The sequence below is a fragment of the Desmodus rotundus genome, chromosome 11 (assembly GCF_022682495.2).
Source record: "Desmodus rotundus isolate HL8 chromosome 11, HLdesRot8A.1, whole genome shotgun sequence".
Classification (NCBI taxonomy): Eukaryota; Metazoa; Chordata; class Mammalia; order Chiroptera; family Phyllostomidae; genus Desmodus; species Desmodus rotundus.
This window is the reverse complement of record NC_071397.1, coordinates 6329221-6353236: the sequence shown is the minus strand read 5'-3', so window position 1 is coordinate 6353236 and position 24016 is coordinate 6329221. Positions and strand designations below refer to the sequence as shown.

The following is a 24016-nucleotide window of genomic DNA, read 5'->3' as shown; positions in this document are numbered from 1 at the left end:
TTTGCAAATAAAAATTTTCTATTTACTACGGATCATAGTAAGCTTTGCATTCAATTGCAAAAATGCCTCTAGAAATTGGCATAATCTTCCTTATTTTAAAACTTTTAAATGTATTTTTAAATGTAATTTTCTGATAAAAAAGAAAAGATTTGTGTTTTAAAAATGTGTTATAAAGGAAAATCCGTCACTTTCAAAACTCTTTCACCCTTGATTTTTAATCTGTATAGATCCTGTTTGTAGGTGTGGAAACTGAGAAAGAGCAGGCTTAATTTTATAAAAGGCACGTTACCTTCACAGAATAAGGCTATCAGTGAGTTACTGGCATTTATTTAAAAGGCTCCAATAGAGTTGTTTTAACGATTTTGTTACGTGCTTCTAAGGCAAAATTTCTGTGTCCCATGGTATATTTCTGATCTACCATTAGTGGACTTAGCAACAGTTAGTTGCACTTACAGAATACAGATTAATTTTAATTCTACTCTCAGTGGGATATTACAAGATTAACTCTTGGAAGAGATGAACTGCTATCATATTTTTTAGATTAGATATTTTATGTATTTTATTTTTCACAGCTCCATCATAAACATTCATCTATTTTGTTTTATTTTATTCTTGTTTATTCTATCACAGTTGTCCTAACTTTTCCCCCTTTGCCCTCCTTCATCCCGCCCCATCCCCTGCTCCCACAGTCTATCCCCTCCCCGTTGTCCTGCACTTAACAGTACCCTACTTCAATGTAGCTCACATACTCAAACAACCTGAAGATTTTTTCAGTTTGAAAATATATGATTTTTTTCTTTCTGCAAATGTAAATCACAGGTCACTTAGAGCCCTAGCTAGTGTGGCTCAGTGGGTTGAGCACTGGCCTGTGAACCGAGAGGTCCCAGTTCAATTCCCAGTCAGGGCACATGCCTGAGATGCAGACCTGGTCCCTGATTGGGGCGTGCGGGGGGGAACCAGTTGACATTTCTCTCACATATCAATGTTTCTCTCCGTCTTTCTCCCTCCCTCCCTTCTCTCTAAAAAATAAAGACTTAAAAAAAAGTCACTTAGGAAAAAGTTGTTTTGTAAAGGGTCAGATAATAAATATTTTAGGCTTTATAAGCTGTATAGTCTCTAACTACTCAACCCTGCTGTTGTAATGCTATAAAGCCTTTAAACAGAACATAAATGAATGGACATGTCTGTGTTCCAATAAAACTTTATTTACAAAAACAGGCGAGTGAGCCATAGTTTGCCAACCCCTGGTGTAAATAACCAAAATATGACCATATGTTCTTGTGAAGACTTTTACAGAGTCATACAGACAACACACAACAGATTATTCTATCAGTAGTTACAAAAGCCACATTTACCTGAGGCAGCTGTTTGGCGATATCTCCCCCTACAAAGACAGCTTCAAGATAAACCCAGAGATTCTGCACTACTAGCCACTCTTCAATTATATCTGAGGAAGTGGACAGTTTATACACCCAGTTCTGTATATTTTTTTTAAATGGAGCATTGTACCTAAAAAGAATGAGAAAATACTGCATTTCAGTGATGATTCAGAAACTAGTACGGTCTAACAAAGTAAACTACAGGAGAAACATTCCTTTGGAAATGAACTTTTTTTTTCCCTAAAAGGCGGTCACTAATACGTTTCTTACAAGCTAATGAGATTGTTGCTTTTTTATAAATAAGAATCTTATAGTGATTTCCCTTATTGTTCCCATGTATTAGTTAATCGATAGGAAAATGGGCCAAGTTTTATGCCACAGAGGTCTAGAAAAAAAAATGGTGCTGGTTGCTTCTGGGAATAAAGGGGAAACAAGGAACAAAATGGTTTTCCAAGATGTTTGTGAGCCAAATCCAAGTAGGGACCACCTATGAGAATAACATACATTTGTTACTATTATGTGGAACTATTACCACAAAGCCAGGGTCAAGCTTGAGGTCTGATGTCCACTCGCAGGCGTGCTCTTCCTGCCCACCGACTGCTAATTCTACCAGGCACTGTGCCTAGATTCTGCAGTGCTGGAGATCCAAGACAGACACCCCAAAACAGCACGGTCCCTGTTTTATGGCCATCAGCGTTAGTGGTAGGGTTTATGGCACAACAAAGAAAGAAAAGTGAGAGCAGATGCCATGAGGAAGTAACGGGAAGCTACTTGGTAAGGACCGAATTACCTACAGCTAGATTAAAACACTAACTTCAGCTTGGAGCAATGTCGAGGAGTTTTGATATGGTGTGTCCTAGTGAGTAGCACACATTGACTATGGTCTTAAAACTTGCCTTGACCCAGGACAGGGTAACCTGAAGGTGTTCACATACAAAATGGAGTTCTCCTGGGTATAGTCAGATGCCTGAGTTCTCTGGAAGTCTTGCTACACATAGAGGTATAAAAGGAGTTGTACAAAAATTGATCCTAGGAGGTAGGTGAGTTGTTCAGGCAATAAGAGGCATTTTTCCCAACACGGATCATATACTGGCCATCTGGCCACTGGTCTATAGCTAAAAGGCAGTCAACATGCCAAAAGCACCTTCAAAGTCAAGAAATGCAGATCATTTCAGGGAACTGAAGCACCTAGATATTTGGGGCCAAAAATCGTCTTACCCATAGGAAACAATAAGAGTCACCTTTGATGATATGCAAGTTCCCAGCATGAAAAAGAAAGATCTGGAATAAACAGCATACCCAGTTTCTGTCCTTTGGCCAGGTACCTGCAATGCACAGCTCATCATGGAGGAACCTGCCAGGACTGACAGGAATCCACCTGTCAGTCCCCATGAAGTCAGGATCCACCAGGAAAGTGTCACACATTCCGGGCAATATCTAGAGTCAAGTCTCACCCATGGAGATATACAATTTCCTTCTGAAGTCACAGACAGGTAGCCCTAAAGATCCAAAAGTCACTGCCTGCTAGAAGATCAGTCTGTGATTAGTTCCGGAAAAGGCTTTCTAGATCTACTCGTGCTGCAAAATTCTATAGGAGGAGAATCTTCTAGAATGTAGTGACTTCTTAGATATCCTTGTACTCTTTCTTAGCAGGACCTCAACACTGATTTTATTAGTACTATCAATAGGTACTATACTAATCAGGTTACAAACAAGTTAAGTGTATAAGAAATAAAGCCTTCAAATCCAGAATTCCTCGGCCACAGACACTGTTCAGGTTAATCTACAGTAATTCTTCAAGAGGTTATCATCCAGGAAATCAGAATGGCAAAATTTGCGGTGAACTCTGGGGAAATGGTTGGTAGCCTGTGAAGTCTAGGAACCACTGAATAACGTATGGTCACCTTTGCTAGGATTATTCAGATTCCCTAAAAGCTAAAGGTGCACCCTAGGGTCTTAACCCCAGTAAAGTCAATCCTGAAGTCCCTGGACTAGGAGCTGTGTGGATTAATACATTCTCCAAATACAAGACTACCTCTGGGGCCAGAGGTCATGTAGGATGTCATTCATTAACCAGTGATGCCAATCTGCAGACAGGGTACTAGAATCCCCATGCACCCTGTACATTGACCTCTGTTAATGATGGTGCTGTCAAGTATTTCTTAGGTGTGTTAGGGTAAAGAATAGTTGAGAATTACTACGTAGTCAGCCAGGAGATCAGAGGGGGCTAAAGCCCAGACCAAGACCTGACAATATACTCAATCTGAGTCCCACTGGAACTTCCTAAAGCAGCATGAAATCACATCACCATGGAGACCACTCAGTAGTCCAAAGATGGACAGGTTACCTCATTCAGGACACAGAGAACCCAGGCACAGATACAGCCATATTTCACCATTTTAAAAAATGCAAATTGGTAAGTGCCTAGCCCCTAATGGTGTATTCCTTTCACGTGTGGCCAGCATGCTTTCCTGGGCCATTGGGTGAATAGTTGAGCAGGTTTAGCCAAAGAGGGCAATGACGACAAATCAGAGAAATGAAAGAGAGAGAAAATAAAATGAAGAGGTCACCTCAGTGGGGAATCAAGATGTTCAGGAGATAAGTGTTAATTATGGGGACCATCAAGAAAATAGGAAGGGTAGATGAGTAGCATGACAGAGAGAGGAGGCCATGACTATTAGGGAGAAAAGGTAGTTCACAGAAAGACAGACAAGAGTCAGCACTTTAGGTCAGAATCATGTTTTGCAGCAATTGCAAGACTGGGCTTTACCTAGTATTTTATAACCCTACAAACAACAACAAAAAAACCTCGGCCCCAAATTATAAAATTACCTGTTGCTTAGTAAGGAACCTAAGACCATTAAACTATCTTCCATCAAGGTGATAATTTCTCCTGATTCACTTCCTTTGAGCAGGAGCTCTCCTTTTCCCTTAAACGCTGCAAAACTCAGGTTCTGGTTGGTCCAGTTATCAATAACCAGAGCCAGCTTGGCTTCAATATCCTTCTCCTTAATCGCAGATATGCAAATGTCCTTCAGAAAGAAACCAAAGAACATGTCACAACAGTTTCCATTACAAGTTAAGTGCCCTGTAAAATCACGGAAATTTTGAGCTTAGACCCCGTAGTCACTTAGTCATTTTATGGGCAAGAAAACCAAGGCTCGAGATCATTGTGTTGCAAGTTCAAGCTAAAACCTTCTGTGACTCTGACTACTAATTATTTTGCTGTATTACATACATGAAATAATGGAGCTTAAATCATCATTTTATTTGACTATATTTTAATTGGACTTTTTGGGGCCAAATGGAGAGAGAAAATCACATTTGCTCTATTTCAACAGCTTTCTGAGAAACAAATGAGAATATATGTGAGAGTCTTTTGAACTCTTAAAAGTAACATATAAACATTGCTATATTTCTGCCTGTCTGGCCCTAATATAAATATTTCATCTGCTTAAAATTCAAATTTATTTTTATCTTATGGGTTTTCCTGGTTTTTTCTGAGAATCCTTGATATGAAAGTGCCACAAGGGAAAGTAAAAGTAAGCAACTTCCCCTACCATGCCTCAATTTATTTTCTTTAAAATTTTTTTATTAATTAATTTTTAGAAAGAGAGGAAGGGCGAGAGTGAGAGAGATTTGTTGTTCCCTTTATTTATGCATTGATTACTTGAGTCCCATATGTGCCCTGACCATGGATGGAACCTACAACCTTGGCACATCAGGATGACGCTACAAGCAACTGAGCTACCTGGCCTGAGCACCTCAATTTATTCTCATACTTAGAATCGAAGAATTACAGAGATGGAAATGAATTTAAGGTTGCAAGGTATTTCCATGAGTAAATATAATAAAAATTAGTGTGTGATGAATGTCGTAAGAGTGGTATGAACTGTTATGAATTCTGAAGAGGGAGAAATAACCTCTGCCTGTAACGAGGAGGAAGCATCTGAGAGTAAGTGGGGTTCCAAAAGGGGGTTACTGGGGAGGGAGAGGACATTCCATAGAGAGGTGAAAGACCTCCTTTAGAGGAAGTGGACACCGTAACAGTAGAAATCAGGCTTGGCTAATAGCAGGGCATGTGGGGCAGGGCAAACGGATGTATCTGGTGAAGACAGCACTGAGGGTCTGTTCTGAGGTACGAGTAGTTGACAACTGAATCCTAGAATTCCTAGGAATTGTAAAATAGTTTTCAAAGCACAGCCTATGAATGGCTATATTCCTAAAGTATAGAAACATACTTACAAGAATTAGATGACCACCAAAGTTTTTTTTAACTCTTGGTTTCTTTCAACAGTATTTCCTTTTAAAAAAAAAATCCTTTTTTTTAAAATCCTCACCCAAGGATATATGTTCATATATCCTTTTTTTTTTTTTTTTAAAGAGAGAGAGAAGAAGGGGGAGAGAGAGAAAGAGAGACAGAAACACTGATGTGAGAAACATCAATTGGTGGCCTCCCATACACATCCTGACTGGGGAATGAACCCACAATGTAGGTATGTTCCCTGATCAGGAATTTAACCCACAACCTTTTGGTGCATGGGAACAACGCTCCAAGCAACTAAGCCACTCAGCCAAGGCTCGACAGTATGTCAATGACATTTATAAACAGGACAAAAATTCTTTATAAACAACATTTGGCATATATATGTTTCTAAAAAGGCAGAATGCACAACACTGAGATAACTATACTTATATCAGACAAAATAGACTGTAATAAGAGACAAAGAAAGTCGTTATATCATGAAAAAGGGGCTCCAGCCAATTCAAAGATACAACATTTGTAAATATTTATGCACTCAAGAAAGGCACCCACATATATAAAGCCAATACCAGCAGACCTAAAGGAAGAAATAGATAGCAAAATAATAGTATGGGACTTTAATGTCTCACTTTCATTAATGGATACACCATCAGACAGAAAATCAGTAAGGAAACACTAGCCCTAAACAACACGTTAGATCAGACAGACTTAAGAGATATATACAGAACGTTCCATCAAAAACAACAGAATGAAAACCACAACGAGACACCACCTCACATCAGTCAGAATGGCTATTATGAAACAAAGTCAACCAATGCCTTGTGTGGGCGAGGATGTGAAAGAGAGGAAACGCTTGTGCACCGCTGGTCGGACTGCGTATTGGTGCAGCCACTGTGGCAAACGGTATGGGCATTCCTCAAAGAACTACGTATGATCTATATATGCCCCAGCAATTCCACTGCTGGCTGGCTATTTATCTTTAAAAAACACTAATTTGAAAAGATCCACTGTAGCATTATTTACAACAGCCACTCGATGGAAACAACTTAAGTGTCCATCAATAGATGAAAGAATAAAGATGTGTGTGTGTATCAATCTGTCTATCTATATAATTGAATATAACACAGTAATAAAAAGAATGAAATCTTGCCATTTGTGACAACATGGATGGACCTCGAGGTTATTATGCTAAGTGAAATCAGTCAGCCAGAGAAAGACAAATACCATATGGTTTCACTAGTATGTGGAATCTAAACAAAAAACCAAAACAAATGATCAAGCAAAACAAAAACAGACTCATAGAAACAGAGACCAAAGGAATGATTTCCAAAGGAGGGGGGTCAGGAGATGGGTTATAAACGTGAAGGGGAGTATAGCCAGTCACAGTGTGGTCAGTTTGCATGATGGCCGATGACTACTAGAATCAGTGGGGCGATCACACTGTAAGGCACAAAAATGTCAAATCACTATTCTGTGCACCTGAAACTACTGTAACTAATATAATACTGTACACCAACTAGAAATAAATAAATAAATAAATAAATAAATAAATAAATGCAACAGAACACACATTCTTCTCAAGTGCACACAACACATTCTACAGGACAGATCACATGGTAGACTACAAAGCAAGTTCTAATAAATTTAAGAAGATTGAAATCATGTCAAGCATTGTTTCTGACTACAACAAAACTAGAAATTAATTACAAGAAAAAAATGGTAAAAATCACAAATATGTGCAGATTAAACAACATGCTACTGAACAACCAATGGGTCAAAGAAGAAATGAAAAGAAAAAATCAAAATATACCTTAAATCAAATGAAAATGGAAATACAACATACCAAAAGATATGGGATGCAGCAAAAGCAGTTCTAAGAGGGAAGTCCGTAACGATAATTGCTTACATTAAGAAACAAGAGAGATCTCAAATTAACAACCTAATTTTAAACTTCAAGGAAGGAGAAAGGGAAGAACAAACAAAGCCCAAACTTAGAAGAAAGGAAATAACAAAGATCAGAGTGGAAATAAATAAAATAGATAGTAAAAAGACAATGGGAAAGATCAAGGAAACTAAGAGCTAGTATTTGAAAAGATAAACAAAATAGACAAACCTTTAGCTAGACACACCAAGAAAAAAAGAGAGATGAGTATGTAAAATCAGAAATGAAAGAGGAGACATTATAACTGATACTATAGAAGTACAAATTGTCACATGAGCCTACTATGAACAATTGAACGCACATGAATTGGACAACCTAGAATAAATTTCTAAGTTCCTAAAAAATCACCTACAAAGACTTAATTATGAGGAAACAGGCCAATTACTATAAGGAAATTGAATCAGTTATCAAAAACTTCTCAACAAACAAGTCAAACCATCTCAAAGTTTTCCAAAAAATAGAAGAGGAAGGAACACTTCCAAACTGATTTTATGAGCTCAGCAGTACCCTAATAGAAGACCACAGAAGAAAATTACAGGTCAAACTCCCCCGTGAACATAGATGCAAAATCCTCAATCAACTATTAGCAAACTGAATTCAACAATACATTAAAAGGATCATACACCATAAACAGGTGGAATTTATTCCAAGGATACAAGTATGTTTCCATATCCACTACTCAATCAATATGACACATGTTAACACAATAAATGATAAAAGTCATATGAATAGATACAGAAAAAGCATTTGAAAAAAATCAACATCCACTCATGCTAAAATCTGTCAATAAAGTAGGTATAAAGGGAATGTACCTGAACATAATGAAGTCCATAAATGACAAACCCACAGCTAACATCATACACGACAGTAAACGCTAAAAGCTTTCCAAGAGCAGGAAAAAGACAAAGATAACACTTTTTCAACGTACTATTGAAAGACCTTGCCGGACAAGTTAAGCAAATAAGAAATAAAGGCTTCCAGATTAGAAAGGAAGGAGTAAAATTGTCTCTGTTTGCAGGTGACATGATTTTATATGAAGACTCCACAAAAAAACTGCCAGAAGTAATTGACAAATTCAATAAAGTTTCACAATACAAAATTAATATACAAAATCAGTTGCTTTTCTATATACTAATAATAAACTATCAAAAAATTAAGAAAACAATGCTATTTACAATCATATCAAAACAATAAATTAACAGGGATAAAAGACCTCTACAATGAAAATTATATGGCACTAAAAAAGAAACTGAAGAAGACAGGAGTAAGTAGAAAGATAGTCTATGCTCCTGGATTAGAAGAGTTAATGTAGGTAAAATGTCCACACTACCTACAGATTCAACGCAATTCGTATCAAAATTCCAATGCCATTTTTTCACAGAAATACAGCAAACAATCCTAAAATTTATATGAAACCACAAAAGACCCTATATAACCAAAGCAGTCTTGAGAATGAAGAAAAAGATGGGGTTATCATGCATCCTGATTTCAGACTATTACAAAGTTATAGAAATCAAAACAGTATGGTATAGACACAAAACAGACACAGAAATCAATAGAAAAGAATACAGAGCCCAGAAATAAAACCATATGTATATGGTCTATTAATTTATGACAAAGGAACCAGGAATATATATTAGGAAAGGACAGTCTATTCAATAGATGGTGTTGGGAATACTTAACAGCCACATGCAAAAAAATGAAATTGGGCCACCATTTTACATCACACAAAAACCAAAAACTCAAAATGGATTAAAGACTTGCACTTAAGACTTGAAACCATAAAATTCCTAGAAGACAATATAGGTGGTAAAATCCTTGGCACTGGTCTTGGCAGTGACTTTTTTTGGATCTGACTCCAAAAGCCAAGGCAACAAAAGGAAAAATAAACAAGTAGAACTACATCAAACTAAAAAGTTTCTGCACAGCAAAGAAAACCATCAACAAAATAAAAGTCAACTTACTGAATGGGAGAAAATACTTGCAAATCATAATTCTGGTAAGGGTTTAATCCAAATATATAAAGAACTCATGCTCTGGCCAGTGTGGCTCAGTTAGTTGGAGTGTCATCCCATAGAACTAAAGGTCGCAGGTTCGATTCACAGCCAGGGCACATACCCAGGTTGCAGGTTGGATCCCCTCTGGGGGTGCGTATGAGAAGACAACTAACTGATGTTTCTCTCTCACATTGATGTTTCCCCTTCTCCTTCTCCCTTTCCCTCTCTCTGAAAAGCAACGAAAAAATGTCCTCCGGCGAAGATAAAAAATAAGTAAAAATAAAGAACTCATATACCTCAATAACAAAAAAACAGTTTAAGAAAATGAGAAGATCTGAATAAACACTCCAAAAACACATACACATGGCCAACAGGTACAAGTAAAGGTGCTCAACACAGCCAGTTATCAGGGAAATGCGAATCCAAACCACAGTGAGCTATAACTTCATGCCGGTTAGAATGGCTGTCATCACAGATACAAGAATTACAAGTGTTGAGATGTGGACAAAAGGGAATCCTTGTGTACTCTTTGTACGAATATAAACTGGTGCAACCACAATGGAAAACAGTATGAAGATTCTTCAAAAAATTAAAAATAGAACTACCATTGATCAAGTAATTCCACTTTTGTGTATAAATCTGAAGGAAATGAAGACACTAACTCAAAAAGGTATCTGTATTCCCATGTTCTCTGCAGCATTATTTACAATAGCCAAGAAAGACATGGAAACAACCAAAGTATCCATCAATGAATGGATAAAAAAGCATGGATATTATTCATCCATAAAAAAGAGAGAAGTCCTGCCATTTATAACAATGCAGATGCACCTCGAGGGTGTTACATTAAGTGAAATAAATCAGACAGATACAAACAACAAACTGGTAGTGGCCAGAGGTGAGGGTGATGGTGGAGGGTGAAATGGATGAAGGTGGTCAAAGACACAAACTTTCAGGTATACAATAAATAAGTCCTGGGATGTAAGGTACAGCATGGTGACTATTGTTAATAATACTCTATTGCATATTTGAAGGTTGCTAAGACAGTAGATCTTAAAAGTTCTCATCACAAGAAAAAAACTGTGGGAGAAAGATGGTGGAGGAGTGTATGGAAGTCACAGTAACCTCCTCTCAGGACCAATCTGGAATTACAACTCAATTGTGGAGAAACTGCCCAGAACAAACAACTGAGCAATAAATAGCAAGACAGAAGCCTTATAACCTCAGACAGACAGAAGAATAAGCTTCAGCAGTAACCCACTGGTAAGGAGACTCAAGAGGGCTGGCTGTGCACCCACAGGTGGCAGTGCCAGAGGGACAATTAAGTGGATGGTTGGATCCCCTGAGAAGAAAGGGGTCTAAACCCGTAGGTGGGATCCCCAGCCTAGAGCGCCAGAACCCAAAAAGTACAGAGATAACAACCAGTGGCGAAAAGCAGCAGGGTTGCTCTCTGCCAGAGAGAGAAGGATGGAGACACAAGGAGCCATTTAAAGGGCCAACGCACAAACTTTCATTTGCAGCCACTTACCCTGGGCTCTGGCAAAGGTGGGGGCAGGGTGGGCTGGAGACACCTGAGGAGAGACTGGGGATGGAAGCTTTGGAGAGAGCTGAGAGAGTAGACGTTGGGCGGGTAAATGGAGACAACTGTATTCAAACAACAATAAAAATAAATAAATAAAATAAAATTTTGGAATCAGAATTGGGGAACAGCTATGTGAAGTAGGATTTCATCTGAAGCTCACAAAATATTCACAAACAGAGCTCACAGATATTTACAAATCTGAATGTACTTGGGTTTGTTTTACAACAGCATCAACAATAATACATAGTTTCTTCCTGAACACTTACTCAAAGTCTGACACTCCTTTTAACACCCTGAATTTAGTTATGTGAGTTAGATGAAGTCACCTATTTTCCTGTACCCCAGTTCACCTTTGAAATGAGAAAGTAATATATACTATTTAAGTCTTATATACAAACTAAATAAAATAATGTATCTAAAAAAAGAAAAAAGCTGTAAATATGTGTGATGACCATTTCCCAATATAAACATATACTGAGTCATTATGTTGTACACCTTAAACTAATAAAATATTGTATGTTGATTATATCTCAATTGCAAAAATATACCATACAAACACTAAACTTAAAACAAAAAAGAACCAATTAAAAATCTTGGAAAAGAAAAACATAATAATTTTAAATAGTTAATAGACACAGGGAAAAGTTAGAATTAGTAATTTGGACCCCGGCCAGTGTGGCTCACTTGGCTGTAGCATCATTTTGTACACCAAAAGGTTGTGGGTTTGACTCCTGGTCAGGGCACATGCCTAGGTTGCAGGTTCGGTCCCCTGTTGGGGTGCGTATGGGAGGCAACCAACTTATGTTTCTCTATCACATTGATGTTTCTCTCCCTCTTTCTCTCCCTCCCTTCCCCCCTCTCTAAAATCAATAATAACAAAAAAAGTAATTTGGAAAATGTTCTGAGGAGTTCACCAAGGATACAATACCAAAATAAACATTTTTTTTAATGGAAGTGTGGTTAAGGCATAATGGAGGATAGATTGAGGAGCTCCAAAGCTAACATACTGTATTTCAAATAATCATAGTATCTCCTTGAGTTACAGCATTATTTTGCAAAACCAAGATATGTTCAGAATCATTCCACTTTGCAGGTGCATTATATGGGGTAATTTTACGGGGTATACCCTTGAATAAAATGTCTGTTTGCATTAATTCTGTATAACTTCCATAAGTGAAAAATGAGATATTCTTTAACAAACAATCTTATAATGTTATGTACCTCAATGTCATCCTTATTTTTAAGGAGTGGTGCTTCCATGATATTTCTAAGACAAAAAGAATCAGATTCCACATCAAATGGCGTCCCAGTTAGCTCGGAGATTCTGTCCCAGTGTCTCTGTTTCATTGCCTTATTGGTCATCATTTCCAGGAGAGGACACGACTCACTGAAATCATCGATTCTTTTTTTCAGGTCCAAAAACGCTTGCCAATCTTTAAGTCCTTTTGGAAGTTTACGACACCTTTCAGAAAAAAAGGAAAAATTATTTCATCTGCACATTTCCTTGAAGAAGGTGTTATGCATTTACAGCAATGTAACAGAGGACAAATTCATTGGTGAAATACTTATAGGACCCTAAGAATAAAAACATAAGCTTAATTAAATTGAAACTCACCTGTTTTGAAATTCCTGCAGTTCTGCATTAATTTTTTCAATGTCTACATCACCCCAAAGTATTTCATAATAACCACTAATACTGCCCATTACAGTATCATACAGTCCATACAGCTTCTGAAGCAAGTTGAGTTCCTTTCTGGGAAATCAAATAATTAAGTCATTACATACTGTATATTTTACTTTATTTATTTTTATTTAATCTTTATTGTATTTTTTCCATTACCATTTAGTCTCCTTATACTCCCCTCCCCCCAGCATTCCCCACCCTGTTGTCCATGTCCATGAGTCCTTTTTCTTTATTTTAAAAATAAATTCCATTATTAGATAAGCAGAATTCATCCAATCAAATATTTCATATGCTATGTGTATAAAACCTTATAGATACCAACATGCATAGAACTCTGTCAGTTTCCAAAGACTCTATTAAAGCTCCGTAAATTAGGTCAAGTTCACTGCTCTGAAATATTCCAATTCACACTATGACCTGACACTAACAAATGGTGTGATTATTATTAACATACCAATCATTGCAAACAACGTGACCAAAACCTGATAACTAAATCAAAGCCAAGACTAAGGTTTTATTTGATTTTTTTCTTTCAAGTGCATGCTAAATTTTTGTGAAAATGTCTGCCTTTATGTCTGACGTTAAACATCACTTTCCTACCAAAAGTTTTTCCTAATGTGCCCAAATGGAATTATATCCAAAGAAAGAATAGAAGGAGGGATTCCAGGTCCATCTAAGACACCAAAAATTGACCCCTCAACAGCATTCGTGGATTCTGCCAGTAATTCCTCAACCATTAGCATACAAAGAGGGTCCAAGATAGAATTTACTTGTTTTTAATGGAGTAAAACTCAATTTATTTTCCATTTACCCTATGGGTACACTGGACACTTTTATAAATCTAAGACACATTCTGGAGAATCCTAGTTACTTTGTTTTCCATTTTTGGCTTCATTTTGCTAATTCATCATCCTAGGAATGATTTCATTATTAATTACTGATTATTCCCAACTGTACCAAAATGATGAAATCTCCTCTAAGGATGATGCAATAGTGATTTTCTTCTTACTGGGCTTCCCAAAGAATGGCATCATCTTACAAGAAAGTACAAAAAAAAAAAAAAAGAACTCTGGAAATACCATTTTTGTAATCTTTTGGATTTGTTTATTTAGCTTTCACTTAATATACAATAGTTAAGAACTCAGAATTTTTCATATTCTATCTAAAATATCAAAGAGAAGGAAAGTGACAAAGGAAGGTGCTTTCTACATACTAAATGGAGAACAGACAGAAAGTAGCACTCTCAACTCTAATTTTGATAGTGAAACAGACTGTGTAAGTGAAATCTCAGACTGAGTCTTTAGATAATGATAATTTAGGTCAATTTTATTCATTTTTAATCATTTTTATTTTCGATTACAGTTGACATACATTATTATACTAGTTCCAGGTGATCAGACATTACATAATTCAGTGAGTGATCACCCCAATATCTCACACCCATCTGACACCACATGTAGTGGTTAGACTGTTATTGACCATGTTCCCCATGCTGTACTTTACATCCCCATGACTATTCTGTAGCAACTGATCTGTCAAAATGTTCTCTGTATCTATGATTCTGTTTCTGTTCTGCTTGTTTATTTTGTTTTTTAGATTCAGTTGCTGATAGGTATGTATTTATCACCATTTTATTGTTCATATTTTTAATCTTCAAGATCCTTTTTTAAATATATTTATTGATTATGCTATTACAGTTGTCCCATTCCCCCCCCACTCCACGCCATCCTGCCCACCCCCCTCCCTCCCACATTCCCCCCTATACTTCATGTCCATGGGTCATACTTATAAGTTCTTTGGCTTCTACATTTCCTACACTATTCTTACCCTCCCCCTGTCTATTTTCCACCTATCATCTATGCTACTTATTCTCTGTACCTTTCCCCCCCTCTCCCCCTCCCACTCCCCTATTGACCACCCTCCATGTGATCTCCATCTCTATGGTTCTGTTCCTGTTCTAGTTGTTTGCCTAGTTTGCTCTCGTTTTTGTTTTATGTGTGGCCGTTAATAACTGTGAGTTTGCTGTCATTTTTACTGTTCCTATTTTTGATCTTTTTCTTAGGTAACTCCCTTTAACATTTCATATAATAAGGGCTTGGTGATGATGAACTTCTTTAACTTGACCTTATCTGAGAAGCACTTTATCTTCCCTTCCATTCTAAATGGTAGCTTTGCTGGATACAGTAATCTTGGATGTAGGTCCTTGCGTTTAATCTTAGGTAATGTAATTATGATGTGCCTTGGTGTGTCCCTCCTTGGGTCCAGCTTCTTTGGGACTCTCTGAGCTTCCTGACTTCCCAGAAGTCTATTTCCTTTGCCATATTAGGGAAGTTCTCCTTCATTATTTGTTCAAATAAGTTTTCAATTTTTTGTTCTTCCTCTTCTCCTTCTGGCACCCCTATAATTCGGATGTTGGAATGTTTTGAGATGTCCTGGAGGTTCCTAAGCCTCTCCTCATTTTTCTAAGTTCTTGTTTCTTCATTCTTTTCTGGTTAGATGTTTCTTTCTTCCTTCTGGTCCACACCGTTGATTTGAGTCCCAGTTTCCTTCGCATCACTATTGGTTCCCTGTACATTTTCCTTTGTTTCTCTTAGCATAGGCTTCATTTTTTCATCTACTTTTCAAACAGATTCAACCAATTCTGTGAGCATCTTGATAACCAGTGCTTTGAACTGTGCATCCGATAGGTTGGCTATCTCTTCGTCGCTTAGTTGTATTTTTTCTGGAGCTTTGAAGTGTTCTGTCATTTGGGCCTTTTTTTTTTTTTTTGTCTTGGCGCTTCTGTTACTTTAAGTGGCGGAGCCTTAGTTGTTCCTGGGGCGGGGCAACGCTGGTCGCTGTGCTGTGACGCTGTACGTGGGGGAGGGGCCGAGAGGGACTAAAGGCACCCGCCTCACTCTCCTCCGGATTTCAGTCTTTCACTCCGATACCCACAATCAAACTGGGCCCTCTGGTGCTGGTTCCCCAGTGGGTGGGCTTGTGCACACTCTAGGCCCCTGTGGGTCTCTCCAACGACCTCTCCTGTGAGGCTGGGAGTCTCTCCTGCTGCTGCCCCAACCCCCACGGGCGTTTTCAATCAGAGGTTTGAGGCTTTATTTCCTGGAGCAAGAAGATCCTTTAATATTTGATATAATACTGGTTTGGTGGTAATGAACTCTTTTAGCTGTTTCTTGTCTGGAAAGTTCTTCATTTGTCCTTCAATTGTAATTGATAGCTTTGCTAGGTAGATTAATCTTGGTTGTGGGCCCTTGCTTTTCCTCACTTTGAATATTTCTTGCCAATCACTTCTGGCCTGCAAAGTTTCTTTTGAGAAATCAGCTGATAGTCTTATGGCAGCTCCCTTGTAGATAACTAACTGCATTTTTCTTGCTGCTTTTAAGATTCTCTTCTTGTCTTTAACCTTTGGCATTTTAATTATGATGTGTTTTGTTGTGGGCCTCTTTGGGGTCATCTTGTTTGGGATTCTGTGCTTCCTGGCCTTCTATGCCTATTTCCTTCACCAAGTTAGGGAAGTTTTCTTTCACTATTTCTTCAAATAGGTCTTCAATTTCTTGCTATTTCTATCTTCTTCCAGCACTCCTATGATGCAAATATTGGTATTCTTGAAGTTGTCCCAGAAGCTTCTTACACTATCCTCACTTTTTGGATTCTTTTTTCTTTTTGCTGTTCTGACTGGGTGTTTATGACTTTCTTACATTCCAAATCACTGAGTTGAGTGTTGGCTTCATCCAGTCTACTGGGAATTCCCTGTAAATTAACCTTCATTTCAATGAATGTGTCCTTTACTTCTGACTGTTTCTTTTGTATGCTGTTTAGGTTCTCAGTACATTCACTGAGCATCCTTATAACCAGTGTTTTGAACTCTGCATCTAGTAGATTGGTTTTCTTCCTTTTTAGTTCTTTTTTTTTTTTTGAAGTTTTGTTCTATTCTTTCACTTGGGCCATGTTTCCTTGTCTCCTCATTTTGCAGCCTCCCTGTGTTTGTTTCTATGTATTAGGTAAAGCTGCTATGTCTCCCAGGCTTGGCGGAGTGGCCTAATGTAGTAGGTGCTCTGTAGGGTCCAGTGGCACAGCCTACCTCCTCAATCACCCGAGGTGGGTACTCGAGTGCACCTCCATTGTGGGCTGTGTACACTCTCTTCCTGTAGTTGAGCCTTAACTGCTGTTGGCATGTCACTGGGATGGGTTTACCCCCAGGCCAATCAGCTGCAAGGACTGGCTGTGACCTCTGACCACCAACCTCCAGCCACTGTGGAGGATCAGGTGTGCAGGGGCCTACCCCACAGACCAGAACTTACTTCAGCAGAGCTCTGGTGTCTGCTGAGTTCGTCCCCTGAGTGTTGTTTTTGGAGGTGGTTGGGTATGGTGCTTCAATGTGGTCTAAAGCTGTACACTGGGTATATTGTCTCTGGGGCCTCCCAGGAGCTGCAGGCCAAGGCCAGCCACCATCTGTGTTCTGCCTGGAGTCACCCTGCAGGAGCTACAAAGCAATCGGCAGATGGCTGCTACTTGTGCTGGGCTTAGAGGTGCCCAGGAGAGGCCAAACTGTGAACTAAGCCCGCCTGTTGCTAGTGTGAGGCCTGGGGCCACTTAGCGAGAGATACAGAGCTCATTGAAGCCAGATGCTACTTGTTTGAAAGAACGTAGGAAGATCGGAATTATGAGCCAAGCCAACCCATTCTGATAGAAAAGCCACTGGAAACAGCTTGGGTGGGCCCAAAAGTTGGGTTGAACAGGGCCTTAGGGAATCACCAGTGTGAGGCAAATAGTGTGGGCCAGGCTAATGGAGTCTTGGATATGCTTCTGCCTGCCTGCTCTGTGATGGGAGGGCTTGTTATGGGAACAATGGACTGTGCAGGCACTTCTGTTTGGGAGAAAGCTACACTCCCAGCTCTAACCCTGCTGTTGGACAATTAAGTTCCTCCCCATATGTCTACGGTGCCTTCAATCTGCTGCCCCCATTTTGGAGCTCAGAGGAAGTAAGTCCATGCATGAGCCCTTTAAGAGAAACTGCCTGGGACTCCAGAAGCTTCTGTCTTCCTCAGCCTCAATTCCTGCTGGTTTTTATAACCAGAAGTAATGGGGAATTCTCTCCCTGGTAGTGGAACCCTGGGCTGGGGGACCTGGTGTGGGACTAGGACCCCTTGTTCCTCAGAGGGGATCTCTGCAGCTGAGATATTTTCTCCCAATTCTTATCTACCATCCATGGGTATGTGACCAGCCAATTCCGTATCTCCATGCCTCCTACAGTTTTCATTTTGGTTTCTTTTTTAATTCCGTAGTTGTAGGACTTCCATTCAGCTCGATTCCATTCAGGTCTGAATGGTGGTTGTTCTTTGATTCACTTATAATTTTGATGTGGTTGTGGAAAAAGGAGAATACTGTGTTTTACCGATGCTGCCATCTTGACCCTGAATTTTATTAAACTCAATGACTTATGAGTAAACAATAGATTTCAGCAGAGGCAACAGCTTCATCATGCAGTATTTTGCAACAAGAACTTATACCATAACATTGTGCCAAAAAGATGTAACAATGTTCTTTCATTATTTACGACATTTACGTAAGTTTTATTTGATACATTCCTTAAGTACACAAGTGTTGAAGGCAGGCATGTATTCAAAGAAAATAGAAGATAATGAAAAAATTCACTGAATCAATCATTCAAACCTCAAAGTAATGATTTTTGAATTTATATTGCAAGAAAGATGATCTTCTCTTCAACAAAGTTATGAGGGTCTGAGTTTTCAACAGTCTCGAGTTTTAACAGTGCAAGAAACATCAGAAGTGTATCAGTGTAGAAAGAATCAGGTGCGACGATAAACCGGAAGTTTGGAGATGGACATGGACTCCAGAATCGGCGTTTACAGGGTGGCTGTGTCCAGGTGCAGGCATGACAGCTGGTGAGCATCTGCTTGCAGTCGCAAGTCAGTCACCATTTCCCGTCTACGTATCTTAACACCAGGACATTGTGGAGCAAGTTTGGGTTTTTACTGCTTCAGTTCTCACTAAATTTTCTAATAAAATTGCTTTTTAGCCCTTTATTCTTACTTCTGTACATTATTCATAAATTACTTCATACAAAAAATAAAAAGGGGTCCATTGGTCCAAATGGTATATAAGAACGATTATTTTTCCTGGAACACTAAGGGTTCAAATAAAACACTGAGTCTCAGATGGAGTGTACAAAAAAAGTTATGTAGAGAGTTTATAAAATATAGGTTTCCTAGTCCCCAGTCCCAGAGATTCTGATTTAGTATGTCAGGGCCAAGGACCAGACACCTACAATTCTAACGCAACTGGTCACTGAGTTAAGCGTTGTGAATGACTACTTTAGAAAAAGAATACAAACCATCCACCCTAAATGGTTAAAGCATTAATTTATCTTCACACAAGGAACATAAAGGAAAGAATAAACAAATGGGACTTCATCAAAATAAAAAGCTTCTGCATGGCTAAAGAAAACAGCACCAAATTACAAAAAAAGCCAACAGTATGGGAAAACATATTTGCCAATGATATCTCGGACAAGGGTTTGATCCCCAAAATGTACAAAGAACTCACATGACTCCACTCCAGGAAGACAAACAACCCAATTAAAAAATGGGCAAAGGACCCAAACAGATACTTCTCCAAAGAGGACATACAGAGGGCCCAGAGACATATGAAAAGATGCTCAACATCATTAGCCATCAGAGAGATGCAAATTAAAACCACAGTGAAGTACCACTTCACACCAGTGAGAATGGCCATCATAAACAAAGCAACAAACAACAAGTGTTGGAGACGTTGTGGAGAAAAGGGAACCCTAGTGCACTGTTGGTGGGACTGTAGACTGGTGCGGCCACTGTGGAAAACAGTATGGAATTTCCTCAGAAAACTAAAAATGGAACTGCCTTTTGACCCAGTAATCCCACTGCTGGGATTATACCCTAAGGATCCTGAAACACTAATTCAAAAGAACGTATGCACCCCAATGTTCAGAGCAGCACAATTTACAATAGCCAAGTGCTGGAAGCAACCTAAGTGCCCATCAGTAAATGAGTGGATCAAAAACTGTGGCACATTCACGCAATGGAATACTATGCAGCAGAAAGAAAGAAGGAGCTCCTACCCTTTGCAACAGCATGGATGGAACTGGAGAGCATTATGTTAAGTGAAATAAGCCAGGTGGTGAAAGAGAAATACCATATGATCTCATCTACAAGTGGAACCTAATCAACAAACAAATAAGCAAGCAAAATACAACCACAGACATTGGAATAAAGAACAAACTGACAGTAACCAAGGGGGAGGGGGAAGTGGAAGGAGGGTTATGGGGGAAAAGAAGGGGAAGGGTCATCAAGGAATATGTATAAAGGACCCATGGACAAAGTGGGGGGCGGGGGAGTAGGTTCAAGGGTGTGGCAGGGGTCGTGGTGGGGTAAAAATGGAGATAACTGTACTTGAACAATAATTTTTTTTCTTCAGACAATTTCAGGTCTATTCTGTCATGACATTTTCATGCTGTGACTTTGCAAGAAGTCAACATAAAGTTCTTTCCTAAAGCCAAGATCCTAATAAGCTAATACCACTATTTTAATTTTGCCTTTAAGGAAAATTATATTTAAAGTTCTATTAAAATATACTTTTTAAAATCTTAAATCCATTGTTTAAAATCAATTAAGTTCCTTGGGCTTCAACCTCCATGAATTCTATGTCTACCCAATTAAAAAGAACACTTAGCATAAATGCAGTAAGAATAGACTGCGAGCTGAGGATAGCTATTCCTTTAAATAACCAAAAGTTACCCAGAACTGCAGTGCTTCCGAACAATCACTGACACTTCAAAAACAGCAAAAATAAAAAAGTAAAGCCAGGTGAAACTTGGCCATCAATACTCAGAATTTTTGCAATCAACTTTCTCCTATTCTAGAACATTGCTTTTGTATATGGAGACTGTATATACAATGGGTCAGGGAGAGCCAAGAACAAAGGGAGGATTTAGGAGTGTTCCAGAGGAGGCCCTTCTCCGCAATAATAATGGTTTTAATGATGACGTGATTCTTCTTTTTTTTAAATTTATTTTATTTTTAGAGAAAAGGTAAGGGAAGGAGAAAGAGAGGGTGAGAAACATTAATGTGTGGTTGCTTCCTGCACGCCCCCTACTGGGGACCTGAGCCGCAACCCAGGCATGTGCCCTGACTGGGAATCAAACCTGCCACCCTTTGCTTCGCAGGCCTACGCTCAATCTGCTGAGCTATACCAGCCAGGTGACATGATTCTTCTAGTGGACAGTATTTAATTATCTGCATGTAACACTTGTAAAATTTTTACACTTACCTGACTTTGTGTAAAACCTCATAGTCAGTCACGGGCAACCCAAAAAGTTGCTCACCAGATGAATACGTAACAAACTTTCTCCACAGATCATCAAAATTGGCCTATAGAAGGGTTTTTAAGTTGTAGTAAAATATAATTAATTCAGACCCCATTAAAGTAGAATATATTATAATTATATTACATTGAGGTTTATTTAATACTATCTATGAAACAAGGATTTGTGAAGCAAATTTATGAGATACCAAGCTATCAAAAGAAAAGTTAAGCACTTAGGAAAATTAACTTTCAAACTTTCTAAAAGTATTCATTTTATATAAAATTATTTCTTTAATAATTTAAGTGGTCCCCAGAAGACCTATATTTCAAGTTCCCATAAATATGTCTGTAATGCAGTGTTTAAAGCTGCATTTTAAAAAATCTATAATTCAGGCTCTATCACTAATTTAGACTGGTCACCTCTCCTGCAGAGTCCAAATGAGTGAAGCATTAGTACAATCCACTCAACCCTGTTTTCTCTGTAAGCTGTAACGTGTTGCCAGAAAGATTCCATTTCAACACAATGACAGAACAGAACAGAACTCCAGAAAAAAACTGAACAAAATGGAGATAAGCAATCTATCAGATGCAGAGTTCAAAACACTGGCTATAAGGATGCTCAAGGAACTTAGTGGGGGCCTCAGCATAAAAAGAAAAATCCATTCAGAAATGAAGGATACACTAATTGAAATAAAGAACAATTTACAGGGAATCAACAGTAAAGTGGATGAAGCCAAAAATCAAATCAATGATTTGGAACATAAGGAACCATTTGAGAGAATTCTAATAATTTAAATTAGCAAAGTTAACGCACATCTTTGGAATTGGAATTGGAATCTCCTATGGTTAGAATGCTAAGTATTAACAGTGTTTCAAGCACGAAAACCAACAGAAATAATCCCGCTGTGACAAGATACGTGTGCTCCACTTAAATGGTGTAACACATCAGTAAGGGTGCTAATTTCCAGCACCGGAGAAGAGAAAAGTGAGGTCTAGAGGGAGGTACAGGACGGAGAGATATTTATTGGTGGGACTGTACTTTAAGGAGGAAAGAAAGACAGTTTTTTAAATGCTGATTGAGAAGATTTAGTAAAGGGGAAGAGGTTGAAAGAAAAGAGTAATAAGGGTCGACCTAAGAAGAGACAGGGAGAGAGTAAGAGCCCCCAGGGACAGGAAGAGAGGCACATCTCTCTAAAATTGACATCACAGACTCTAAATCTCCTCTGTCAGTTTGGAGACAAGGTCATCTGTTTCAAAAAATCCCAAAACTATCCCTCCCACATCTGTCCTGTAAAATTTGCCAAGGCTGGAAACCCTGATCCTTTCCCCTCCACCCAGGCTCCAAGCCTATGAAGTCGGTCTCTTTACTAAACTCACAATCTACCCAGTTTTCTTTATTCCACATGCCACTTCTTGGCCTCAGTCTTTACAATTTCTTGTTTGTATTACTGAAACTGCCATCAGCTAAGCCATCCTCCCTCCAAACCACTCACAGTACACTAGTGCCAGAGAAATCTTTTAAAAACATAACCGTTGCAAAAATCTCAATCTAACCATTCTAGTCCCTGCTTCCAGCCCTCCCGCCCCCGGGACAGGCGAACAGCTCCTCATTACAACCTGCAAGGCCCTCCCGTTTGATCGCCGCTCTCCCTCCTGCCGCATGCCTCCTAACTATCTCCTTTGCTCACTACACCCCACATGACACTCCTTACATCTCCCTAAAGCTCCCGCTTCTCTCCTCATTTGGGGGCCGCAAATTCTGCCTAACATGTATGTCCTCCTTCTGCTCCTGGCAAGGTGCAGCTTGGATGCCTCCTCTGTCTGCTCCACCAGCCCCCATCTGGGTTGAGAGCTCCTTACATTTGTTTCCATACCAGGAGTTCTCCTAACGAGATCATAGTGCTCACCACATGGTGGTGTAATTACTTCTCCAGCTCTCTTTCTCCTTCCTACCAGGTTTTAGCAGCTTAGAGATGAGAACCATTTCTTAATCATTTTCCTGTCTATCAAGTCACATGGTAGACACTGATGAATACTTTTTTAATAACTGAGAATGCAGGCGGAAGAGGGACATAGAGGGAGCCTGAACATATCACACAGCCACTGCAGGAAACAGGAGCGAGAACAGGAACAAATCACAGAGCTGCCTGATGCTTCTAAGGAGCGCGCTTACATAGGAGTCCACGAATCTGACAAACACTCAGCCCAGTGAGTGCGTGATTTCTCTCTCGAGGTGCCCGGCAATCAGTGTGGAAAAGATGGTGAATGGATGGCCTGATCCAATGAGTACTGCACGGTCCCAGGCAGGACAAGGGCGCAGGGAACTCGAAAGTGATGGATACAGAAGGAAGAAAATTAATGAATACAAAGGGAAGACAAAGAAATCACTAATATCTAAAATCATATTTGATACATTTTCTTACTCTGTAATTTTTTATCACTTTTACATACGAATGAGATGCTTGGAACTAGAATAAGGTACACACTTAAGTTCAAAACCAAATTCTTACTCCCTAAAAATACAGAGAGACATTCTGTGGAAAAGAGCATGGAGGGACACAAGAAAAGGAATCAGTTACATTATTTAGCAGATCAGAATACAATTAAAATCTGTATGTACTTTAAACATTAACAATGTAAGGTAAAAACACAAATTCTTCCCTAAATTCATTTTAAAAAATAATAACACATTATGGAATGCATAACAAAACAGTAGTTTTACATGTTACAGAAAAATTTAGTTTTACCTGAAATATCTGTAGCCTGTTGCTCGCTTCTTGGGGTGGTATATTTGGAACCATGGGTCCTTCCTG

At 38.9% G+C, this 24016-nt stretch overlaps 1 protein-coding gene across 1 annotated transcript in view; it reads right to left on the bottom strand.

Moving 5' to 3' along the window:
- DNAH8 (dynein axonemal heavy chain 8) overlaps nt 1-24016 on the bottom strand; it is a 288603-nt gene that overhangs the window by 167735 nt on the left and 96852 nt on the right. Inside the window, exons 32-37 of the mRNA XM_024557808.3 lie at nt 23951-24013; nt 21168-21268; nt 12777-12914; nt 12383-12623; nt 4212-4411; nt 1356-1509 (exon numbers count right to left, since the gene is read on the bottom strand). Of these exons, the coding sequence (XP_024413576.3) occupies nt 1356-1509; nt 4212-4411; nt 12383-12623; nt 12777-12914; nt 21168-21268; nt 23951-24013 (897 nt within the window). The remainder of the gene's footprint in view (nt 1-1355; nt 1510-4211; nt 4412-12382; nt 12624-12776; nt 12915-21167; nt 21269-23950; nt 24014-24016) is intronic.